This window comes from Cydia fagiglandana, chromosome 3 (genome assembly GCF_963556715.1).
Source record: "Cydia fagiglandana chromosome 3, ilCydFagi1.1, whole genome shotgun sequence".
NCBI classification, from domain to species: domain Eukaryota; kingdom Metazoa; phylum Arthropoda; class Insecta; order Lepidoptera; family Tortricidae; genus Cydia; species Cydia fagiglandana.
In genome coordinates this window covers 7,386,633-7,409,525 of record NC_085934.1, presented here as the reverse complement: position 1 = coordinate 7,409,525, position 22,893 = coordinate 7,386,633, and the positions used below count along the sequence as shown (strand labels likewise).

General features: G+C 37.4%; 1 protein-coding gene across 1 annotated transcript in view; it reads right to left on the bottom strand.

The window, feature by feature from the left end:
- Window positions 1-22,893, bottom strand: part of LOC134679947 (homeobox protein dve-1) — a 106,320-nt gene that overhangs the window by 4,253 nt on the left and 79,174 nt on the right. Inside the window, exons 3-4 of the mRNA XM_063538899.1 lie at window positions 7,288-7,476; window positions 6,289-6,518 (exon numbers count right to left, since the gene is read on the bottom strand). Of these exons, the coding sequence (XP_063394969.1) occupies window positions 6,289-6,518; window positions 7,288-7,476 (419 nt within the window). The remainder of the gene's footprint in view (window positions 1-6,288; window positions 6,519-7,287; window positions 7,477-22,893) is intronic.

The window sequence follows — 22,893 nt, the reverse complement described above, 5'->3', positions numbered from 1 at the left end:
GACAAGTAGTTTAATCTATGTCAACGTGACTGAAAAAGAAATACGAACGAATAGGAACGAATTTAAAAATGGTTTACCTACTTTAAGGTTTTTTTTTATTTTAAAACCACATAAGCTTCAGACTTCATAATATATTACATTTCTGTTTCAGTGATGTAATATGCAAGTGTTACGAACGAGTTTCAGTGCCCCCTGAAAATAATTCCATTCTACTCCACATTTATATTTCACAACTATTTATTTAAAGATAACGCGAGCATTTATTTAGACAGGTTTTAATCGCAAGTAGTCAATCATGAAGAACTTGCCAGATTATACCGTCGCGGAGTTTACACAGCTCGACAGTTATGCAAGTGAGATTTGCCGGTATCGCGAGATTACATAGAACAATGCTGGTGATTACGTCGTCAAGCGACTTGTCAGCCGCGGGCGACTCGCGCGCTGCTAGCGCCAAATCATTAAACTATTAGACTCTGTATCATGAGATTCTTATGATCTGAGTATGACGGTCATCACACATCACACATCGTCGGTGCTCTAATACTTCCAAAGTACTATGCAGCAGCCCTCATCACTAAATTATATTTCTTAAAAATGTAGCCCAGAACTCAATTTTATTATTGTTGATGTTTGTAACATAGGTTGTTAACCGTAGCCTATTATGAATGGCTGTATCCACGTGATAAAATAAGTGTCGCTTTATAACACGACGTGATTGAAAGAGACGGACACAGTGTTTATCACACTGTCACGTAGAACACGACCATAGTATCCGTGCAGGACGTACCTACTGAAATGAGAAAAATATGGGAGCGCTAACGCAATTTATGCTTCGTCGGTTCTCTTCTAGTCTACACGATGGGTCAGCGCCGGCTGGCTACTCCAAGGGACGCATTTATGCGTTAGAGGGAGCAAGTGATATTGCTATCTCATTCTACCGCATGGCTGCGTCCCTTGGAGTGGCCGGCGCTGGCCCATCGTGTAGAGGAGCCATAATAGTAGTATTACGAGTAGGTATATACTTATGCTCTGTGTAATAAGTAAATGATCTGTATGCTAAATCAAATGTTAAATTAACGCAGGTATCACATTTAGATTGTAAATCATGTCAAGCAAGGCATTAGCGCAGCCCGAGTGATACGTTAATCCGCCTCTTTGTTTTATATTTTTAAATAGTACAACGATATTTGCTTTCAGATATTGTCTTCAACTCGTAAGATTTACGAGAACTGGCGTCTCCGCGATAACTCTGTCATAACTAATCCGACTAATACGTAATTCGGTTGACAGTCAACATTTCTTGATGTACTAGTACAAGTTATAACACAATAGGCTTACTCTTATCGCATATCATAGTTTATCTACGCTACTCACGTGTAACATGCGATTTTATTCGTTGAATCTGTATTACCTTATAATTTTATCCAGAACGAATTTCTTTTTGAAAATTAATTCGAAAATAAAGCCTTAGAAGATTTATAGGTGAAAATTGATCCCCTATAGACCCGTCTGTTTTAAAACCCTTTGGGTAAAATATTCCTTAAGCGTCCAAAACTTTGTTGGAAGTTGAAATCGAAGTGGCACAAATTGCCATGCTATAAATTACCATAATATCGTAGAGCCGAGTTCATCTCGCGTTTAGCTACTGACTAACTTCGGAGTGTTTGATTATCTAGCCCAGTTAGGGATACCTTTGACTCATTTGTATCGACCTCGAGATATTTAGCAAACTTGTTGGCTGATTTTTGCTTGACTTCCTCAGAGTGTCTATCACATGGTAAACCCAGCCAGTTTACTGGGAAACATTTTCATGTAACTGAATTGCCTGGCACTTGAATAGTTTGGAACAGAGTTAAAAAAAATTGCAACACAATTCACGATGAGCTGCTATTTTAATTTTTATCAAAGAGAGTCATTCAAACGCTTATCCTCTTAAGCAACGTTTTCGTCGAAAGTCAAATAATCTAAATGGGCCACTTGACTGTGTCACTGGAATAGCTATATTGAAATCGCGAGCGCTTAAGCCCGGAGGAGGGCGCGTCGAGCGCTAACCTCGTGTTTAATAAGATTATAAAGCATTATTTTATGGTATTAATAAGATCAAAAGCGTTCGTACATCTAAAACTCCTTTTAACCCTCTTTCGCCGGCTCAAGTTGGTAAGACGAGGGCCCCTCCACCCCCTAACCCGTTCGCAACATGGATATTTAGAAAATATAATAAAGCTGCACGAGGCGCGGATGAGTCTGAGATTCAATTAAATTTATTATGTATGAAGATCCCGTGTGAGGCAGGTGCTCATCGCTACGACAAATTGCTCTACGTATATCTTTTGAGGTTATTTAGGCTGTAAATTCACTTACACAGACACGTGGGCACGCTTTTACCTTAGACCTTTTTAAAGTAATATAGGTTCGGTTAATAAAATAGATGTTATCATTGATATGTTTTTAATTTTTGTGTCTGTGTACATACATGTAACATAACATGATGTGTTTAACATACATAAAGACAAGTTAAATAACTGGGTAAGAAAATGTTTAATATTAAACATCCTTATAAAGTTATGTGATATCGCTTGATTATGTTAGGTATAAGTAATACTGTTGGGGCTTAAAAAAATCCTTAGGACGATGTGAAAGTAAGGAAGAAATTGCCATTAAGTTCGATTATTTTAAACATAAGAGTAGTTGGAAAATATATTGTTTAGAATAATTTTTAAATGTATTGTCGATACATACAATATTGTAAAAAAGTTCGATAAAATTATATTTAGGTACATCAAAGAAAGTATACTCCGAGTAAAGTATGTTAAGATTAAATCTCCTAATAAGGCGTAGCTAAGGTACCTCATTATCATGACATCAAAATTCGCATAAACCGTGTTCTCCTTTTGTACACCCGCGGAATGTTCGCGAACATCAAAACAAATGCTTCCTTAATTCCTCCCTCGAGTGATCATCCTTATTAGTGGACTTAAGAGTAACCTCGCAAATTATAACGACCTACCAAATTGTACGCTCGCCTACTTAACAGAGAGTTTGATAATCTGTCTCCATCGCCCTCGTGAGCCTGCCTTTTAAATTGACAGCAGAAACTTGAAACAAGGAAGTGCTTATCGGTTTGATATCATGAATCTTGGCTTGAGCCGTTTTCTATCATATTTGTTTGACTGAGTTAAATACAAGATTAATTAGATGTGTACAAAAGAAATGGATACGTGATACTAAATATGTATGAATCGGCAAAGAAGTGCAGTGCACTTAACATTTCAACATTGCATAAAGTTTGTGTTTCATGAAGTTATAAATTTACTTCTGATTCTGACCTTGTCTTCTTCTTCCTTGCGTTATCCCGGCATTTTGCCACGGCTCATGGGTGCCTGGGGTTCGCTTGGCAACTAATCCCATGATTTGACCTATAGGCACTAGTTTTTACGAACGCAACTGCCATCTGACCTTCCAACCCAGAGGAAACTAGGTCTTATTGGGATTAGTCCGGTTTCCTCACATTATTTTCCTTCACCGTAAAGTAACTGGTAAATATCAAATGATTTACCAGTTGCTTTTCGGTGAAGGAAAACATCATGATTCTGACCTTGTATAAATATGGAATTAAAACCTTGTAAAGTTTTAGACAGACTATTTGTGTGATATAATTTAATGGCGCAAATGATAAATATGTTTAAATTTTAATCTGAACTAGACGTGTGCGCCGCGCCGGCGCGCCGCCGCCGCCGGGCTTTTTGACCACGCCGCCGCCGCCGATAAATGATCGGCGTGAAATCGGCGTGACCTTGAGTGTTATTAATTAGCTATTTCAAGCTCGTTTTTAGATTACAATATGATTTTTTTTGTTTTATTTATGTCACTGTTGTCAAATATTGGGAACGTGCGAAGTCGGTGGCGCTAATCGTCACAAACACAGGTAATCTTATGGAATGTCCGCAATTAGTACTAGCGGCAGCCGCTTGAACTAATTTTACTCCATAAGAATTAACGTAGAAATTCCGCCAAAATGAGGGCAGCACCAGTCGTGCACATAGCGAATACGTCAATTATTAATTGAATGAAACTGAATAGCCAGTTGCAGAAACTATTTGACACGCCAATTAAAGTAATTGAGTTATCCTAAGCATTCACCGTCAACTGTTAACGAACGAACGAAGACTGCAGCTAGTGCTGCTTATACCTTGGACAGCTACAAGAACAAACCCCTCCATTCTCAAAGAGCTCTAAATCGCCACTCATCTCTTCCCAACATGCCATGGGTTAGCCCTAAGATTCTTCGGACATATTATCCAACGCATGATGTGGAGAAACACATGAGTTTAAGCCGAATGAATGACAAACGTGCTCGAGTTAAAGCATGTGTGAGATGGTCGAACGTTATGAAATGAAGAGGTCGGCTTGCGGCAGTCTGCACTGTGCAGTCCATACGGCTTATGACCGCACGAAATGGAGACAAATTACATGTGGTCGAGAGCCTCAGCAATGAGAACATGAGAAAGAAGATACGTCTCAGTGAGCCTGGTGCTTGTACGACAAAAAAACCATTAAAAAGAAGCCATAGGAGTCCACTATGTCTAGCAAATGTCAAGGCTATGTGGAGTATTGTGGAGTTCTGTTTTGTTAAATAAAGTACGTCATTTTTTAATAGGATAAGCCATGGAAAGCTTGAGAATACGGAGACTTACAGATCGGATCGAAGGTCATTGGGACCAGATAACCTCTTAATGCAAGCCAATTACTAGGGAAATCAAGTGATTATACTCGTACCTATCCTATATTCATTTACAAACCCTATTTTACTCACAGCATATTCAAACTATACGTAGTTTGACTGACCAGCAACCCGCATTGATCAAATTTTCAAGAAAAACAACAAATTAATGACATTTCTTAAGAAACCTGAAAGTCAAGGTCACGCCGATTTCACGCCGAAAACACGCCGCCGCCGCCGATTTTTTGGCAAACGCCGCCGCCGATCATTTTTTAATCGGCGCACACGTCTAATCTGAACTCATAATATTTAAAGCGCAGCATTTACCTCAGACAGCTAATTTTGATAACAAACAACCCATCGTGTTATTGTTTTGCAAGTACGGCTTTAAAACATTGTAAACAATAGTACTACCGCTAATAAGGGGGTAAGGTTCCGGGCAGTGTTGCCAACTCGGATTTTGAAAAAATGCTAGACGAATGTCTTGATTATGCCAAAATTATGCCAAAGATTTTTGAAACATCTACGCTAAAAAATGCTAAAATATCACTTGAAATTAGACACGTAAAACACACACTTTTTTCAAATTTACCGCCTTTTTCTACTGACAAGATGTAGATCAACCAACTTTACCAATTGAACAACTTTATATAGTCCGTTGACGTCCATCCGTCCACAAAAGTCAAAATTCATATGAAAATATGAACTACATATTGTTGCTGCCAAGTTGGTGCAAACTTGGCTTAGACTAAATTATGCTAAAAAAATATGGCAGATGCTAAATGGAAAATTTTGGTGCCAAAGCGAGTGAAAATATGCCAGATATGGCATCATTTATGCCAAGTTGGCAACACTGGTTCCGGGGTCGAGGTAACAATCAGGCTTTAAAGTACATTACAACATTGTGAGTGTTGGTTTAGCCCAGTCGGGCGCGATCGCTTTGTCACCGAAGATCGGGATGATTTTAATGCGGATCGGTTGACGTAATTTGGTTTGACAGGTGTTTTTGGCGAATACAAAGCGGGATTTGTATGGAAATACGAAGTTTCAATTTGGAGGGATAGGTTAATAACGACGAGGAGTATATTTGTTGTCCATATCGTTTGTTATATTAACCGTGTATTGTTAGATACTAACAATACACCTATATATCTCAATATTCTTATTAATACAATTAATCTAGTTATTTAGTTTTAAGTGGTGTTTTGTGTTAGCATAAGTTTAATTTACTTGCGTGTTATTGTTTTTTTTTTAATGATAACAAATAGGTATTAAAATGATTTCCAGCTTGCTGGGTATTAATTCCTCATTAATCTAGTTTCAAAAATATTTTTATTAATATTTTACCTATATGCGTAACATTATAAGATTATAACAAGGGTCAGTCCTTGAAAAACTTGAACCGTATATACAAGTGACTAACTACTCTATAGGTACCTACTGTTCCAAATATATTATGGGCAATGAGTACATACAATTATTTTAAGATAAACATTTGATTTAATGATATCCTTTCTTGGCAATCTAGCACTGCCTATCATTTTTATAGAACTTAAGCAGAATCTTACCTCATCCAAAGGGCATCCAGAAGACATCAAGAGCGGCCTGCTCTGCACCAGCAGCAGTCTAAGCAGCTTGTCCTTGATATCCTGCAGCGGAGTCTGCCGCGCCCGCAGCAGCTGAATACGGAGCGTCGCCACTGTGGTCAGCTCCCCTAAGACCTCGCCGACCGTGGCCAGGGGTCCGTCGGAGATGCGCTCGAATGGTAATGGCTTCCAATTGTTGATTACCACTGAACCTGTGTGGAATACAGTTGGTTAAACAGGTTTAAAGGACTACTGCAGCCTAAAGTGCTGCAAACGCAATGAGAGACCTAGTCTAGAAAAACATACCAGTAACAAGTAGGTACATAATAAAATAAAAATATAATTTATTAAATCCTCCAATAGTTTTATTAAAACTTTTTTCAATTTTTTTTTTACAAAATTTTTTTCAATCGTAATTAATGATGCTTGCTCAATGCACGAGGACCATCATTACATCATCGTCGACGTTGATGGAAAGCGATTGATAAATCTACAATTTACCATTATTTTCTCATCGTAGGTGGCCACTGACGAGCCTTCCAACAGACCAAATAGCGTGGCTGCAATCCAAAAACGTACAATGTTTAATATTAGGATGCCGTCCATTTGGATGAATCCATTGTACCGGCATCCATTTGGAAGGCTCGTCAGTGGCCTGCTTTAGTAACTGATCTTAATGTTATGCTACAAGACCAAAGGAGAGCCGCTTGAGATAAAATTTCTGATAAATTAAGGCTTCATCCTTCCCTTACCTTTGACCGAGGCGGCAAGCTCGTGCGGGTACCCCAGCCTCATCATGGCGGCGGGCACTAGCTCGTGGAATGCCGTGGCGGCGGGGATGATAACGTAACTGTCGGTCTCCACCACTGACCGCCGCCACCACGCGCCCTCCTCCAGCGACGAGACCGCCTCCACCACGCAATGGACTGTACTGAGCAACTTTTACTATGCACATCCAAGATCAACAGCTTGGATGATTACCTTTGGCCGAGGCGGCGAGCTCATGCGGGTACCCCAGCCTCATCATGGCGGCGGGCACTAGCTCGTGGAACGCCGTGGCGGCGGGGATGATGACGTAACTGTCCGTCTCCACCACTGACCGCCGCCTCCACGCGCCCTCCTCCAGCGACGAGACCGCCTCCACCACGCAATGGACTGGCAGCGTTTTACCTGAGAACAAAGTGATTGGTTAATTTTGTTAGGCTGCTATTTAACTGATCACCAGATTTAATAAAATTTAATACCAAAAAAATGTACTTTACCACCCTAAAATAATGAATGATCACCAAAATTATAACACCATTTTAATGTGAAATGATTACCAATTTTATTACATTTTACTATCCTATTAAAGGAAATGACACCAAACTAATCATTATTAACCCAAAAATTGTAAATGATTACCAAATTTCAAACCCCATTTTAATGTCAATTGATAACCAAATTTTCACATCGTGATATCCTATTAAATAAAATGACACCAAAATAATCATTGTAAACCCAAAAATAGTAAATGACCACCAAAATTAGAACTCCATTTTAATGTAAAATTATAACCAAATTTTTAAATCTTGCTATCCTATTAAAGCAAATGACTCCAAAATAATCATTGTAAACCCGAATATAGTAAATGACCACCAAAACTGTAACCACAATTGTTTCTGTATGGGTCACAGATCAAACCTAACCTAACCCACTTTTCTAGTAGAATTTCGTTTCTGTAAGGGTCGCAGTTCAAACCTAACCTAATCCACTTTTCTAGTAGCATTTCGTTTCTGTATGGGTCGCAGTTCAAACCTAACCTAACCCACTTTTCTAGTAGCATTTCGTTTCTGGAAGGGTCACAGTTCAAACCTAACCTAACCCACTTTTCTAGTAGCATTTCGTTTCTGTAAGGGTCGCAGTTCAAACCTAACCTAACCCACTTTTCTAGTAGCATTTCTTTTCTGTAAGGGTCGCAGTTTAAACCTAACCTAACCCACTTTTATAGTAGCAATTCATTTCCGTAAGGGTCGCAGTGCTAACCTAGCCCACTTAACTGATAGCAGTACAAACCTAACCTACTTTTCTAGTAGCATTTCAGTATGCTCCTAGAAAAGTAGGTTAGGTTAGATAGGTATATGGTGCGGGGTACGGGGGGTTGAGCGGGAGGGGCTAATAATTTTGGCAGCATTTTACTTTATTTGGTAATATGTATACATTTTTTGGTAATCATAGTGTTTATTTAGGTGAAAATATCGCATTAATTTGGTCTTCAAGATTTGGTGATCATTAATGATTTTTGGTAATCATTCAATATATTTGGTATTCGAATACAATTTGAAGTGCAGTCGTAATTAAAACGGTGGTACTTTTGTAATTTTAGGCCTTATTTTTTTGGTGTTCAGTAATTTTTTTTGGTAAGCATGATTTTTTTATTTAGGGTACCAAAGTATTTTTTGGTGGTCATTATATTTGTAGCCATTTTGTTATTGCAGTTTCTGCGAAAATATGAAGTTTCTACTAGTGATAGACATAGAAAAAAAAGATTTAACACCACATTGAAAAATTGCATTGAGACGAGAAGCGAAGTGTATAAAGTCTGAATTTTTAAAACCTAAGCTGGTAACTCGGATGTAAACAGATCTTAGAAGGAATTTCTTTTGTAAAGGTATACAGGGTGAAATTTAATTCACTGGCCAAATTGAAACAACCGAAAGAACTCGAAAAAATATTAAATACGTGTTTTTTCTTTTAATACCGCTCAGTACATTTTTTCGAAATAACTCATCATCAAGTTGTCCTAAAAACCTCGCACGTTATGGTGAACCGACAACTACCCACTACACCCGCTTCTCTCTTATCAGTTAAGGTCATTGACACCCCGCCCCTCCCGCTGTTTGCAATCGCGTCACCAATTATGATAGCAGCGAGATTACCTACATAAGTTGCTAATTTTTCCTTTCATATTAACGGGCTTAGAACCGTCAAAATGCAAAGGCAACCCATTTTTAATCTAAAATGTTATTTCTGACTAATGATTATTAACAAAACGTCCGTGGCTTAAAAACAATGAGTAAAAACTAGGTCAGGAATCTTTGCATTCAGGCGTATTTAAAAAATTGAATCAACTTACGTACATTTGATTAAAAATCGACGCAATTAACGAAAGTCCCACGAGATGGTACTCTTGGATTCAATCCTTGTCTGCGAAGGCGTGGAACGGATTCCATTTCGTATAATCTTTGTGCACCACGTAAACACTCACCACTTAATAAATAACACCGTACCACTTCGTAATATTCCCGGTTCGAAAACATTTTTTTTAACCTTAGTACGCGCGCGATTATTATTTTAAGGTTGGCGAGTGACGAGTGACTAATCATTTATGCTTACCGTTATGTTTACCGCTAGCGCGGAATGGTTTAGTTTAGACTACCCTCGAAATTGATAAACCTGCCTACCATCGCCAACACTAACTGGGTGGACCCTATTGCAACGATTATAAGGTTTAGTGCAGGTCAGATAAGGGTTTTGCTGATGTTGTTGTTAAAACCCACTATTAGGTTTGTTTACATTTGTGGTAATAGGGTGACCACGACTCGTGGAAAATATTTATAAATTGAAAAATGAAAATTAAAAAAAAGTGTACTCTTTTTTTTCGCTACATAGATTCCTTAAGTGTAACCTAGTGCCGGGAATGAATATGGCCAGTGATTTAAATTTCAGCCTGTATATTAATATGTAATCATTAAAAAAATATATAAAGGGTGACTAAAAAATAAGTGCATTACCGTTGCCATAGGTTTTGGGATTATATTGAGCAACTTTTACTATGGGACTAACCCCGAAATCGCGAAAAAAAAACCCTCCCATAGAAAAGAGACCAGCTAAAATGTATGAAATAGCCAAATTTTTTTCGCTATTTCGAGGTTGGTCTCATAGTAAAAGTTGCTCAGTATAATCCGAAAAACCTCCCTGGCAACGGGAATGCACTTATTTTTTAGCCATCCTGTAAGCAAATTATTTATAATACTTTTAGCCACATTTTACTTATATAAAAAACACTGCTTTCAGTATTACAGTGTCACTGTCATATATTTTTTGTAAGTTCCATACACGTGTAGGTGTATTTATAAAAAAATATAGTAACTATCGATTCATTCTAGTCTGAACAAAATCCGATCACCGCCGCGTACGACTTAATGTCGCTCGGCATAAAACAGTCTGCTGGGCACAAAATATTAAGGAAAAACTTCCTCCCCATGAAAAATCGGCTACTTAGGTAGACGTCGAAATACTGTCGTTAAGAAGGCGACTTAATTATTTAGCAACTTTCTTGCCTTTAAGTTGCGCGGACGCAAAAAAGGACGGACGAAACGCAAGAGAAATGTTAAAATAATAATTAATCCTTTGCATGTTTCGAGCCTCGGCGCCGAGTGATCGCTTTGTGAAGACCGATGCTTTTACCGTCTTTCTTTGTAGCGTGGATTCCTCTTTAGCGCGTTATTAAATAGTTTTTGCCGCCTCGATGCGCTTTTTTACTGCGCCGTCTAAGTGCTGCAAGAAGCCTTATTGAAGGCTTTCAGCGTTCTATTCCTCCCAGACGTCTCCAATATTCTTATTTTAATAGCAGAGGATAAACAATCACAGAATTTTTAATCAAAGCCTTTTGCCGTTTTAATGGTACAGAATCATTGTTTAACATAAGTATATTACCAACCCGGCACATGTAAATACATAGTTCAAATTGAAAACAAAGGCCGTCGCTTAAGCCCGCACAGTTATTGAATTTACATAATACCATCCTGAAATCGGGTTCAACAAAACGCGTCTCCTAAAGGGAAATTATAAATTTCATAACACAATAATCTCTTAATAACACCTATAGTGCGACGGCCTAAACTTGTGTCGGCTTACCTGTGAAATAAGCGAAATTTCGGTGCGGTTAATCGCGCAAAGTAACTTTCAATAGTTTTCGCTATCAAGTTCTTTAGGGGGGGGGGGGGGGCAACAAGGGGGTGATATGGCGACTGGCGAGGGCATACAGGTTAGCACCTACGGTTTAATATGGAGCTTGGATTAGTTGAGGTTTAGTCGCGGACCGCCCGCCGCTCGGGACTGTCCTTTGGTCAGTTAAATCCCTTGGATATGAAACTGGTGGTCTGAGCTCACCAGTATTAACTAACTTTATAATATAGGTAATTAAGTTGGCCGTTTCCGCAGGTAGCCAGTGAAATATCATCGTTGTTTTGATTTTATTAACATTTAGAATTAAATAATTTCTCCAGTTATAACAGCTAATAATTATAGTTCATGTGTGTCACTAGAACCTTGCAAATCAATTATAGGTGTCCGATTCAATAGAGCTAGTCATGATGCATCATCATTTGTTCAATCCGACCGTATATATTTAAAGCCAATAACTATTATATTTGGGTCACGATTTAACGATACCTAGTTATCTTATGATATGACCAGGGCATTAATATTGCTTCAAAAAACTGCGAGAGTTTAAGGAAGCTTAGGAAAAATTGGAGGTAGAAAAAGTATCGGAAGTAGAAAAATATAGAGGCTTAAAATTCTTCGCCAATAGTTATAAAAATGAACAGATTTATGCTTAAATGTATGTAAAAGAGAAAATTTGTATAATGTATGTCCTAGAAAAAGCGGCCTGCATATAATTTTAGAACATACCATGTAGGTATGCGCACTCTTTAATGCGCGGAGCCTAAGTAAAGATTTACGAAATCTTCGTACTTAGCTACTTAGCGACAGTGCAGCAGATATGTGGGGACCGCTTGTGTATGAAAATTACTCTGAGCAAGTTTGTAGGTGTCCAAATTATAAGCGAAGGCGAACAAACTCTGGCAAAGTAATATTTTACGGTATGGCAAGCATTTGCACTTAAGGGGAAACTATGACTAGCATTGAGATAAGCAAAGATTGTATTTTTTTAAACAGTTGATGTACGTAATGGTTTTATACAGAAGTACCTAACCTCTAAAACTACTTGTTACTTTAGTGCCTTACAAATAATAAACTCGTTTAAAATCTAGAATTCATTTTAAAGCAAAGACAATTAGGTACATCGTTTTCAAACCGTGCATAATAACATTGTAATTACGTATATAGTTTAAAAAATGCAAACAAGAAGGTTATCTTAGTATTTTTTTAAGATAAAGTATACAATTATCTTATAGCTCGCATCATACGCTGTAACATAGGAGGTACTCGTATGTAGCATTCAGTGCTTAAATCTGTACCTACAACCACGAGATTCTTACCTACAATCCAATGGAAAATTAAGCTTTTCAGCCATTTACGGGTTGGGTTCTTAGAATCCCGCGTATTTTATGAAAATAGGCAGCATTGAAATCAAAATTACTCTTTACAAAGGGATGTGGTCTGACTACCAGTGTGCCACATCCCTCAAATACAACCACATACCCACACACGTTACAGTATTTGAGGATATTACGGTAGGATTTACGACGTGACAAGAACAAGATATCTTTTAAAGCAACTTCCAAGCCCTCTTTCAAAACGACTTTTTATAGATTGACTTGTTTCTGACGGAATAAAATTTAAAACCTTCTGGTTTAAAAGTTTAGGTTAGTAAAACTTAATTTCTTTTTTTTTATAGTCACGGCTTAACACATTTTTATTTGTTTCCTATCTAGCTCAAAAAGCCATCCAGTACCCGTTAACTAAACCTACCTAAGTTTAACGCGTACGTCTAAGTCCATCAATGTTAAAGTAACGTATGAACTCAGGAGCGGGCTAGATGGAGCTTAAACAGATATGTACGGAATCAAATCACCGCCTTTCGCTGGGGCTTTCGCGAGCTTCCGCCCTAAAACGTTTTCGTCAATAAAAGCTCTGGAAGCGACATGGATTGCCTCTTTCTTCCGCCTAAGGGCGAGATCATACATTTTGGTTAAAAGAAAATATCGCGATTGGCTAATTGTAACAAAGCTTAGTTTCACATCTTGATGAGATAGTCACTGGGCCTCCCAGGCCCCCCGGGAGGGTAAGCGGACACAAATTTCAGGCATCTTTCTCTTATACTCCATTTAAGGCGTACCTAATTAGAGTGACAGATATAGTTGCTTCGATTTGAACTTCGTTTTTCGCGGTTATAGCCCAGATCTTATGGCTTTCGCTTAAACAAAAACTATTTTAATCACCCACACTGGTCACTGATAATTCCTGAACTGTATTACAAAAATATGGCGTTATTCCTAAACGCCTGCCACATGTAACAAGGACATGAAAATCGTTTGTCTTTATCTGTTATTTTGACACTTATATTTGTTAGAAAGGAACAAAATTTAACCCTCCGGCCGTTTTGGCAACCAAGTTTCGTAACCAGTTGTCAAAAAAGAATATATCATCGTGTTAGGCAACTAGTTGCCTAAAAAGAAATTCTATTCCTGTTTGACATCCAGTTGCCAACGAAGAATAGAGCTCAGACACTTAGAGAAAATGTGGCTAGTTTCCAAGGCTTCAAAAACAAATGTACATATATTATGTATAAAAGTACTTACATACAGTGTTGGGCATTCAAGAATAAAATCATTATTTGAATAAGAATTTGCAAGAATAAAATCACGGTGATTTTATTCTGGAATAATTCGTCCGGAATAATTTTGTCTGGAATAATTCGTAGATGAGAAAATTTAATGGGAATAAGTTATTCTTAGTCAAATAAAAATAATCATGATTTTTTAGCTAATTTAGCTAAAAATTGCTATATATCTGACTTTAATAATTAAAGCCAGATAAAGAAGCTATAAAGCTTACCTAGGGGCTATTCATAAATTACGTCATTTCAAATTAGGGCGGTGGGGTCTGGACATCGGATGATGGTAGCATGACGTAGGAGGAAACGGGGCCATTCGAAGCATGATTTTTGGATGATTTTAGGGGGGGGGGGCTCAAAAATCGTCAAAAATCGATGACGTAATTTATGGACAGGCCCCTAGTTGAGTGGTAGTACAAATACCATGGCTGCGATTACTAAATTTCACAAAAAATACAAAATAACGCGTACAGGTTAATATTTTATAAAAAAAATATTTTAGTCCACAACATTGCTTAACATATTTGACACCACGGAATTCACCATCTCTAACGAGAACCTAAGCAGATCAGCAATATCCTGTACGTGGCGGGCGTCGAAATCGGTGCGGTTGTTGGGGCATATAAATACTTGTGTCCACTCATTTTCCCCTACTCCGCAATGTTGACTGCAAACGCTCGTTCCAGGTGATTTTAGGATATTCTAGATGTCACGTAATGTCTAGCTGTGAAATGAGATATGAAAGTCTTATTTGGTAACCAGTTGTAAACAAAGACATTTAATTCCTTTCCGACAACTGGTTGCGAAACTCCACTGTCATCTACGGTAGTTGTGAATCAGGAATAGAATTTCTTTTTGGGCAACTAGTTGCGTAACAAGATTATTTCTTATTTTTCAACAACTGGTTGCGAAACTTGGTTGCCAAAACGGCCGGAGGGAAATTTAACATAGTTTTGTTAAATTTTATGAATAAGGGGGATAAAGTCCACTGTTAGTACTACCTAAATACATTAGCAACCGAGCAATAAAGAAGTAATCATTTTAAAAAATATTTTTGTATTTTCATTTTAGAAACATACCTCCAAAGTGTTCCATAAATTTACATAAGCCGGAAGCTAGTCCCTTCCAGCGACTTGAACCAATCTTAGGGAATTAACAATGAACTGTGAGACGTGTGTACTTAACGCGGAGTTAGCATAAGTATTCTGCTAAAAGTCTCATCCGATGCTAACTTCTCCAGAATAGAATGAGCTTAATTTGGGAGCTTTCGATGGAAAGCTCTTTACATAAAGGAAATGTTAAATCAGTTTCAGTTGCAGTAGGTATCGTAAATAAATTATTTGTGTATTAAATCCTACAGAAGTTATACCTATTTGACGAAATATAATGTGCACCGAATCTCCATACAATGTGTTCGACAGATTGTTATAAATAATACTTTGTCAAATATCGGATAATCAGAACAGGGTACATTATGCATAACTATGCAGGTATAATTAATGAAATGACAGGTGTTGAATTTTATAAAAAACCGGGCAAGTGCGAGTCGGACTCGCGCACGAAGGGTTCCGTACCATAAAGCAAAAAAAAAACGAAAAAAAATGCAAAAAGAAAACGGTCACCCATCCAAGTACTGACCACGCCCGACGTTGCTTAACTTTGGTCAAAAATCAAGTTTGCTGTATGGGAGCCCCACTTAAATCTTTATTTTATTCTGTTTTTAGTATTTGTTGTTATAGCGGCAACAGAAATACATCATCCGCCGAAAATTTCAACTGTCTAGCTATCACGGTTCGTGAGATAGGTACAGCCTGGTGACAGACAGACGGACGGACGGACGGACGGACAGCGAAGTCTTAGTAATAGGGTCCCGTTTTACCCTTTGGGTACGGAACCCTAAAAAGTCAACCTTTAAAATTGGCGTCTTCAGCTGGAGAAATAACTCCACGAGTTTATACTCATATTCCGCCATATCCGGAAATGTAAAGGGTCAGTTTTTCAAAAATCTATCCAGTCAAAGAAGTATATACAATTATACATGTGTGTATCAAAGATGAGTACCTATCCTGTGTTGACATGTAGCTCCAGAAATAATAATTAGGTATATTGTTCATTTATGTAAATACATAGCTACATTCTTTAATAAATAAGGTTTTAACAGCCAGCAAGCACGCATAATCTGTGCTTAGAGTTTTGATCTGCTTCACGCTGACTCTGGTACTCCTTAATATGCTCTTAATGAGCTTCTTTTACCATCGCTACACGGCTATTACGTCTATATGAGCAGCCAAGTCGCTACCTAATTATTAACGCCTTAACAGATGTTATCGCATGTACCGAGATTATACAATATGTAATTTATTTTCACGTAATGCCAGCAACAGGGGAGCTTATTCGTAAATGCTGAAGTTTTTATATGTACGTAACAAACAAAAATTTTACTTTTATAGAAATCGTGTTACCTGTTTGAAATATAATGGAAAACAGAGACTGTTACTTACAGTATTTTCCAAACAGCATGGCTAATGACAGATGTCATCAGTAGACTTTTGCAAGATTTTGCGTTTAAAGCTTATAAATTGTTTTGAGTTGATGACAACATGTCATCGTACCCATGCTGTTTGAAAAATTCTTTTCTCACACATGCAATGGAATATTGAGGTTATGTTCCTTATAATAGGCTGCGAAGTATGACGTTTCAGGTGCGGCTAGGACAAGAGGTAGATAATGGAATTTCATACAAATGTTGCAGGCCTAGGCCGGCAAAGTCCTCTTTTTTAATTTCCATTTCACAGATATTTGTGACAGCATCGTGGCATTCAGCCATTAAAAAAAAACTAGAGGCAGTATTTGCTTTATGGTTTGTAATGACACTCTGCCACTACGCCTATAAAAAAAAAACAAAAAACAAATGTTTGCTATAATTTGCAGTTTCATTTGTATAAAATCAACATGAACATAATAAAATACAATACATTATTAACCAAATTTTATAATCTTAAATTATAAATTTAACTACACAAATAAAAACATTTAAAATATTTCATATAAACCTTAGCGGTAAAAAGGTCTACTCAAACACGCGTAGTTATGTTTTTTTTAAATTGTTATGGAGGCAAAGTTGAAAAATGTTCATTCTGTATTTCTGTTTTATTGGATTTATGGTGCGTTGTTGATTTTTTTACTTTAATATGAGTTCCGACAAAATAATGAAATTAATATTAATTGTAATCGTAGGAGTTGGAATTGGCAGCGTAAGCAGAATTGATTTTAAATAACTTGCTGCCTCTGCCGCCAAGTCAAAGACGAAGTAGATATGTATATGGCTGCTTATGGCAATTTTATTATTTGAGAAACTAAGAAAAATGGCTTACAGTTTATTAGAAACAGTTTTGTGGCATATTTTAAAGAAATGAAAGTAACTACAAAATCGTCAACACTGTGGAAATTATAGTTATTTACTCCATGCATAAAGCAACGATGTATGTGAAACATGATATCAACATGAAAAACTATGTAAACTTATGTGACGAAAACGACAGTCAAACGGATACAAGGCAAAAAAATCAAAGATACATGAAAATATACGGGTAGTAAAAATCCACGACTCGTGTAAAACATACGCGTGATACGTGTTAGTTATATTTTGGGTGTAGTTTACTTTTAGTTTTTTCTATAAATAAAACTTGGGTTTCCTGGATTTTTTTGTTTTATTTATTTCATTACATGTTTGAGAAAAGCACTATACATACCTCGGCGGGAAATGGGGTTGCCCGCGCTCAGACCTATCCGGCCTCGCTTCACTCGGCCGTCTATATGTCTTCGGCCGGCAACCCCTTTCGTCCCGGCCTCTGTAGTAATGTACTATTAAAGAAAATTTATATTTTGACAGTTATGACATAATGTATGTAAAATAACCAGCAACAGAAACATTTCTTAATAGCTAAGGTAAACGTACTAGTGCTCGACATGCTAATGCCCAATAGATGACACCTTGCTGTCACCTCTATTGACAATGACTTAAGTTTCAAGATGACATGTACTGGGACCGCGTCGAGCACCAGTACGTTTAGTAACTATTCTAGTTTCATAGAACAACAACAACACGCATTTGAATTATCATCATCTGCTACTACGGTGATTATCGCCCCTAACCGTTACACCTTCTTTATTAATCTTCCACCATAGACTAGGAATCCTCTAGACCGAGTTTAGAACAATTATTTCATGCAACCGATGATACCAAAAATGCGGGGGTGCGCGGGACGAGGTGAGCGAACTCCCGTGCCGTGATTGGTCCGTTCAAAGACACGGACGTCACACAAAGACATTTTCGACTCGAACATGGAGTAAAATTACCGTATGCGTGGCAGAGGGGGTAGCGTGACTATGCTCAGTCTGGAGGGTGTTTTGTCTGTGTCTTCCACTGACGTAGGTTAAAGTATATTTAAAGCTTTTCTGAATTAATTTATAGACCTTGGCCCAGCAGTTCTCATGGTCTCATATAATTACTCGCCATTACCTCACATGACACATAATCGAATAGGTTTAATGTCGCTGTGGAATTTGCTAGGTTTCAGCATCCGTCACGCACCGATCTAACTAGATCATCGCTCACGAATACCTATTTAGCAAACACGCAAATCCACAAGCTATTGTCAAGTCGATTACACGGCCAACACGCGTGGTTTGTATGGGCTACGAGTCTTGAAGTTATCATAGATTGGTAAACTGTCAATACTGATTTAAACTTACATGATTTTTACAAATGAAAAGAAAAATATTACTTTGCCAAGTCGAAATAATGACGTGTTAATCAATCAGGGGCCCTATTCGACATGTACAACTGTCAGATTTCGCGTCCACTTCAATTCAACAGTTGAATGAATCGCATGTTCATCAAGTGCGGATAATATCCTTTGGTACAACCAATAATCCAACAAATATCAACTTTGTTTTATTACTGCTTTAAGGTTTATAATGGTTTGGTCTGGTTGTCACCTAACTGTGGATTGCTAATGTCAAATTTTGACACAGGATTGTTCAGATTCAACGGAAGTTCAACACGAGACGTCAAACGTCGCGTGTCGAATAAGGCCCCAGTGCTCTAGCCCGTTATATTTACTTTTTATTCTTTAAGAGAGAAATGACTTTTTGCATTTAAATCATTATTTTGATACTAATATTACTTTTAATTTAAGTCATGAATGGAATCATGAAATCAGCTTATTTTCTGAACTGAAAGGCAACAAGAAATTTTTAAAAATTGTTATAATTTTGTTTTGGTAATGGACTCGTGGGATCCTTGCGGCCCTGAGTTATGATTCCATCAACGGTAGATAATATCATTTGGTACAATGAAAACTCCACTCTAAACTAAGGGTGGTTCGGTTTGGTTTGCTTGTCACCCTAACTGTGGATTGTTAATGTCAAATTTTGACATTATACGTATTCGAGAACTTATGATTTTTCCCACATCAACGGGAGATCAACACGATACGTCAAACGTCGCTTGTCGAATAGGGGTCCTGTTAGCTAGTAATTTTTATTGCTTTCCTACATTTTGACTTGACTTCCAAACGCTACTGTACCTTACTACCTGCATTTTACAGCGCATCATAAAACCTTGCATAAACGTAAACGTTAACTCAATATATCTCAATTAAGCAGGTAAGACTGTCTTGTCGGTGTTTCCATTGTTTGGACGGCATTAGCCCGGCAGCCAGGTGAAAGTTGGAGGTAAGGGGATTAGGGAGTAGCCGTAGGTTAGCCGCGGCCACTGTCCACTGGCTAACTTGATTTCAATTCTGAATTAGATTTTGTTTACGTGCAATAAGAAAGAAAGTATATTGTAGAAGGATTTTTAGTATTTTTAGGGCAGTTTGGACTTACTTTGTGAAGAGTAAGTAAATAATAAGTAAATAAAAGTATTTATAGATACTTTGCGCTATTTCCTCTCCTGAAACTAATACAGTGACGTAAAATTGACAAATAAGATGTCAACTGTTGGAATAAATTGTTATTTTGTTACTAATCATTTATTTCCAGTTTAATTTGGATTATCCTGGGATTGATTAGTAAAATTATGTTTACCATAAAATTCATCATAGGCCTTTCAGTCTATTGCAGACTATACAAACAGTGTCAGGCAGGGCGACAACGTTTTTCAACAAGACCATAAAATTACATTTCTTAATATTCATACATTTCATTGTTTATTCCGTTTCATGCATTTTGGCTGATCAGATACGTAGATGTAAGATCCAACATTTTTTTCGCGATTTCAAAGTTGATCCCATAATAAAAGTAGCTGAGTTTAGCTAGTAGAATCGAACTCTGCAATTAAAGCCCCAAAGTGGAAGACACTGTATACTTAACAAAGAAAGCATATGTATCTAAAACAAATATTTATGTTAATCGCTAAAATTGATGCCCTTAACGAAATATCAAACCAAGGACCATCGCCTTCGTAGGAAGAAACTATCAAAGACCAACTGTCTAGTCTAGTCTAGTCAAAATCGACTACACTAAAACAGTAATCAAAAAGTAAAACAACTATAAAATAGAAATAAACACAGGAAACTAATCTCTACGCCGCGTAACCTAACAACTGAGCTCTATACAAATAGGTTAAGCCATGTAGGTATCAACTGACCGTCTCGGAAGGTAACCTGACTCTAGGTCTTAGCTGCCAGGGCTTAGGCATAAAACCTAGCGTCTTTCCTTATTCTTCGTTTTAAACCTGTACTTAAACAGGAGTTTTAGTTTGAATTTAAAATTAAATTTTACTTCAGATACTTTGATAGATTTAAGTACTTATATTTTTTTTTTATAAAGGAATTAATATCCATAATGTAACTTTGTTCCTGATTGGTTGTAAAACGTAAATAAAAAAAAAACAATCTATTTTTTTGTCCTTAGCAGAAAAAAAGCACTAAACATTTTTTTTTAAATAACAATTGAAACAGGTGTTTAAAATCATGAGAAATGTATTGCCCCTTACATTTAACTTGTGCAACTTATCAACATGGGTTTACATCACAAATATATGTATCTGGTATTGTCAATCTAATTCAAAGAACAGATGAGGGTGTTGTACAAATTCCTTGTGATGATGATGATGCTCCTGAACCATTTCGGGAGTAGGCAATTTTTATTCCTTATCTTATAACCGTATAATCTTGGACAATTTTAGCACAACATTAGAATATCTACGTAACATTTTGAATGAATAAACAATACGATAAACCATTGGAAACGCAACAATCGCGCAAGTCGCGTTATAGCCATCCCCGTTTAACAAGCCACAATAGGGCGAGATAACGATAACAATAATTGTTAAGACGTTACAGCTGTCAAAGGGCGTGCCGTCGGTTTTAATTAATAAACCCCACCCGTCAAATGTGCTACATAACGTCGACATAATGAACATGAACGAATGAAACGACACAGTGTTGACGTATTTGCATATATATTATTTAAATATGCTTTGCACAGCTTTTGGGTTTTCAAATAACAATTAAAATATACGTTACCTACGATTTTTGTGCATTTCTATTTTTACAAAATTATTTTAGCCTGAGATTATGCATGATTTTTCAGATATATGTACAAATAAACAAACATTAAAAATTTGTATAAGTACCTATATCGCTTAAGTACTCATAGAAAATGTCTTTTTTTTTACATGGAGCACTAAAAAATACATACTTACATACCTACTACACTGAGTAATAAGTAGTAATAGCTAGCGTGTGGGGTGCTAATTTCATTCAATGTTTTATTTCAAAATAAGCTCAGCAAATCAAACCAAATAATTCCCATTAATCTATCAGAATCTTAAACAAATGACAACCCAGTTATTATTAACCTAACTCCGTGTAACAGCTAATTAAAATCAACACCCACCCGTGTAATTAAAACGCGCCAAGGAAACGTCACCATTATCACAGTCCGCATTCACACCGATGTGGCATCGATCTAACACATTCACCCACTTACGAGTTACAAAACTTGCTAAACAGCCATTGTAAACAACCCCCTACAAGTCTCTCTGTGTTGAAAAGCTGTATCACCTTTATTGGTATGAGCATTTGATTCAAAGTCGGGTGAAGATCGAGCGTTAGAGAGCGCTTATCGACTCGTCAAAGAATTTCAAAGGCGCGGGTTAGGTGCGGAGCACATGAAGGGCGCTGGAGCCTCTCCTTGTTGCACGATTGAGCCTCGTGGAGCCTCGAATCGTCCAAATTTTCAAGATCTAGGCTAACTATTTTGTGAACGAAATAAATTTGATTATACAGTCAGAAATGGCCGGATCTTAATTTTTGACGTTTATTGAAATTAGAATCAGGCCGAAACACGTTTTCAAGCAAGATACAGATTTTGACGACTAGTTTAACCTAGTCAACTACTAAAAATCATTTTTGTGATGAGAACAAATGTTTGGCTCATATGTTTCATACAGCGGGGCTAGCACATGATTGGCCCGTCCCTGCAGTTAGAAAAAGACGTGTACTTAGTCTGATTCGCGGGCGAAATACTGTCGCGTCAATCATGTGCTAGGCCTACTGAAGTACATAACTGCACCGGTCTGAGAACGGCCATCTTTAGTGCAAAAGTTTGTAAATGTTTTATTTCATTGTTTTAGGTTGTAAGTTTTACTATTTTTTTACTGTATTTTATATTTACTTTTATACCTTTTATTATATTGTATTGTATTTACTATTTTTTAATTCAGTTGTTGTCAATATCAAAGTAAGGCAATGCCAGTAACCGATCATTGAATCAGAAAACCCGTCCATAGCTAACACGTCGAACTGTCATACGCTATCGCTTTTCCTCACAAGGCGTTGCTCCTCTCCGTGTGCTCTCCACCTTATCGACTCGTCAAAGAAGTTCAAAAGCGCGGTTTAGACGTCGCTATCGCTCCGTCGTTTGTCAGTTTCGCCCGCGGCTGCGATTGTCTCGGCGTTACAAATGGCCTTTTTGAAGAGACGTTTGTTTTCGTTTTAATTGACACGCCC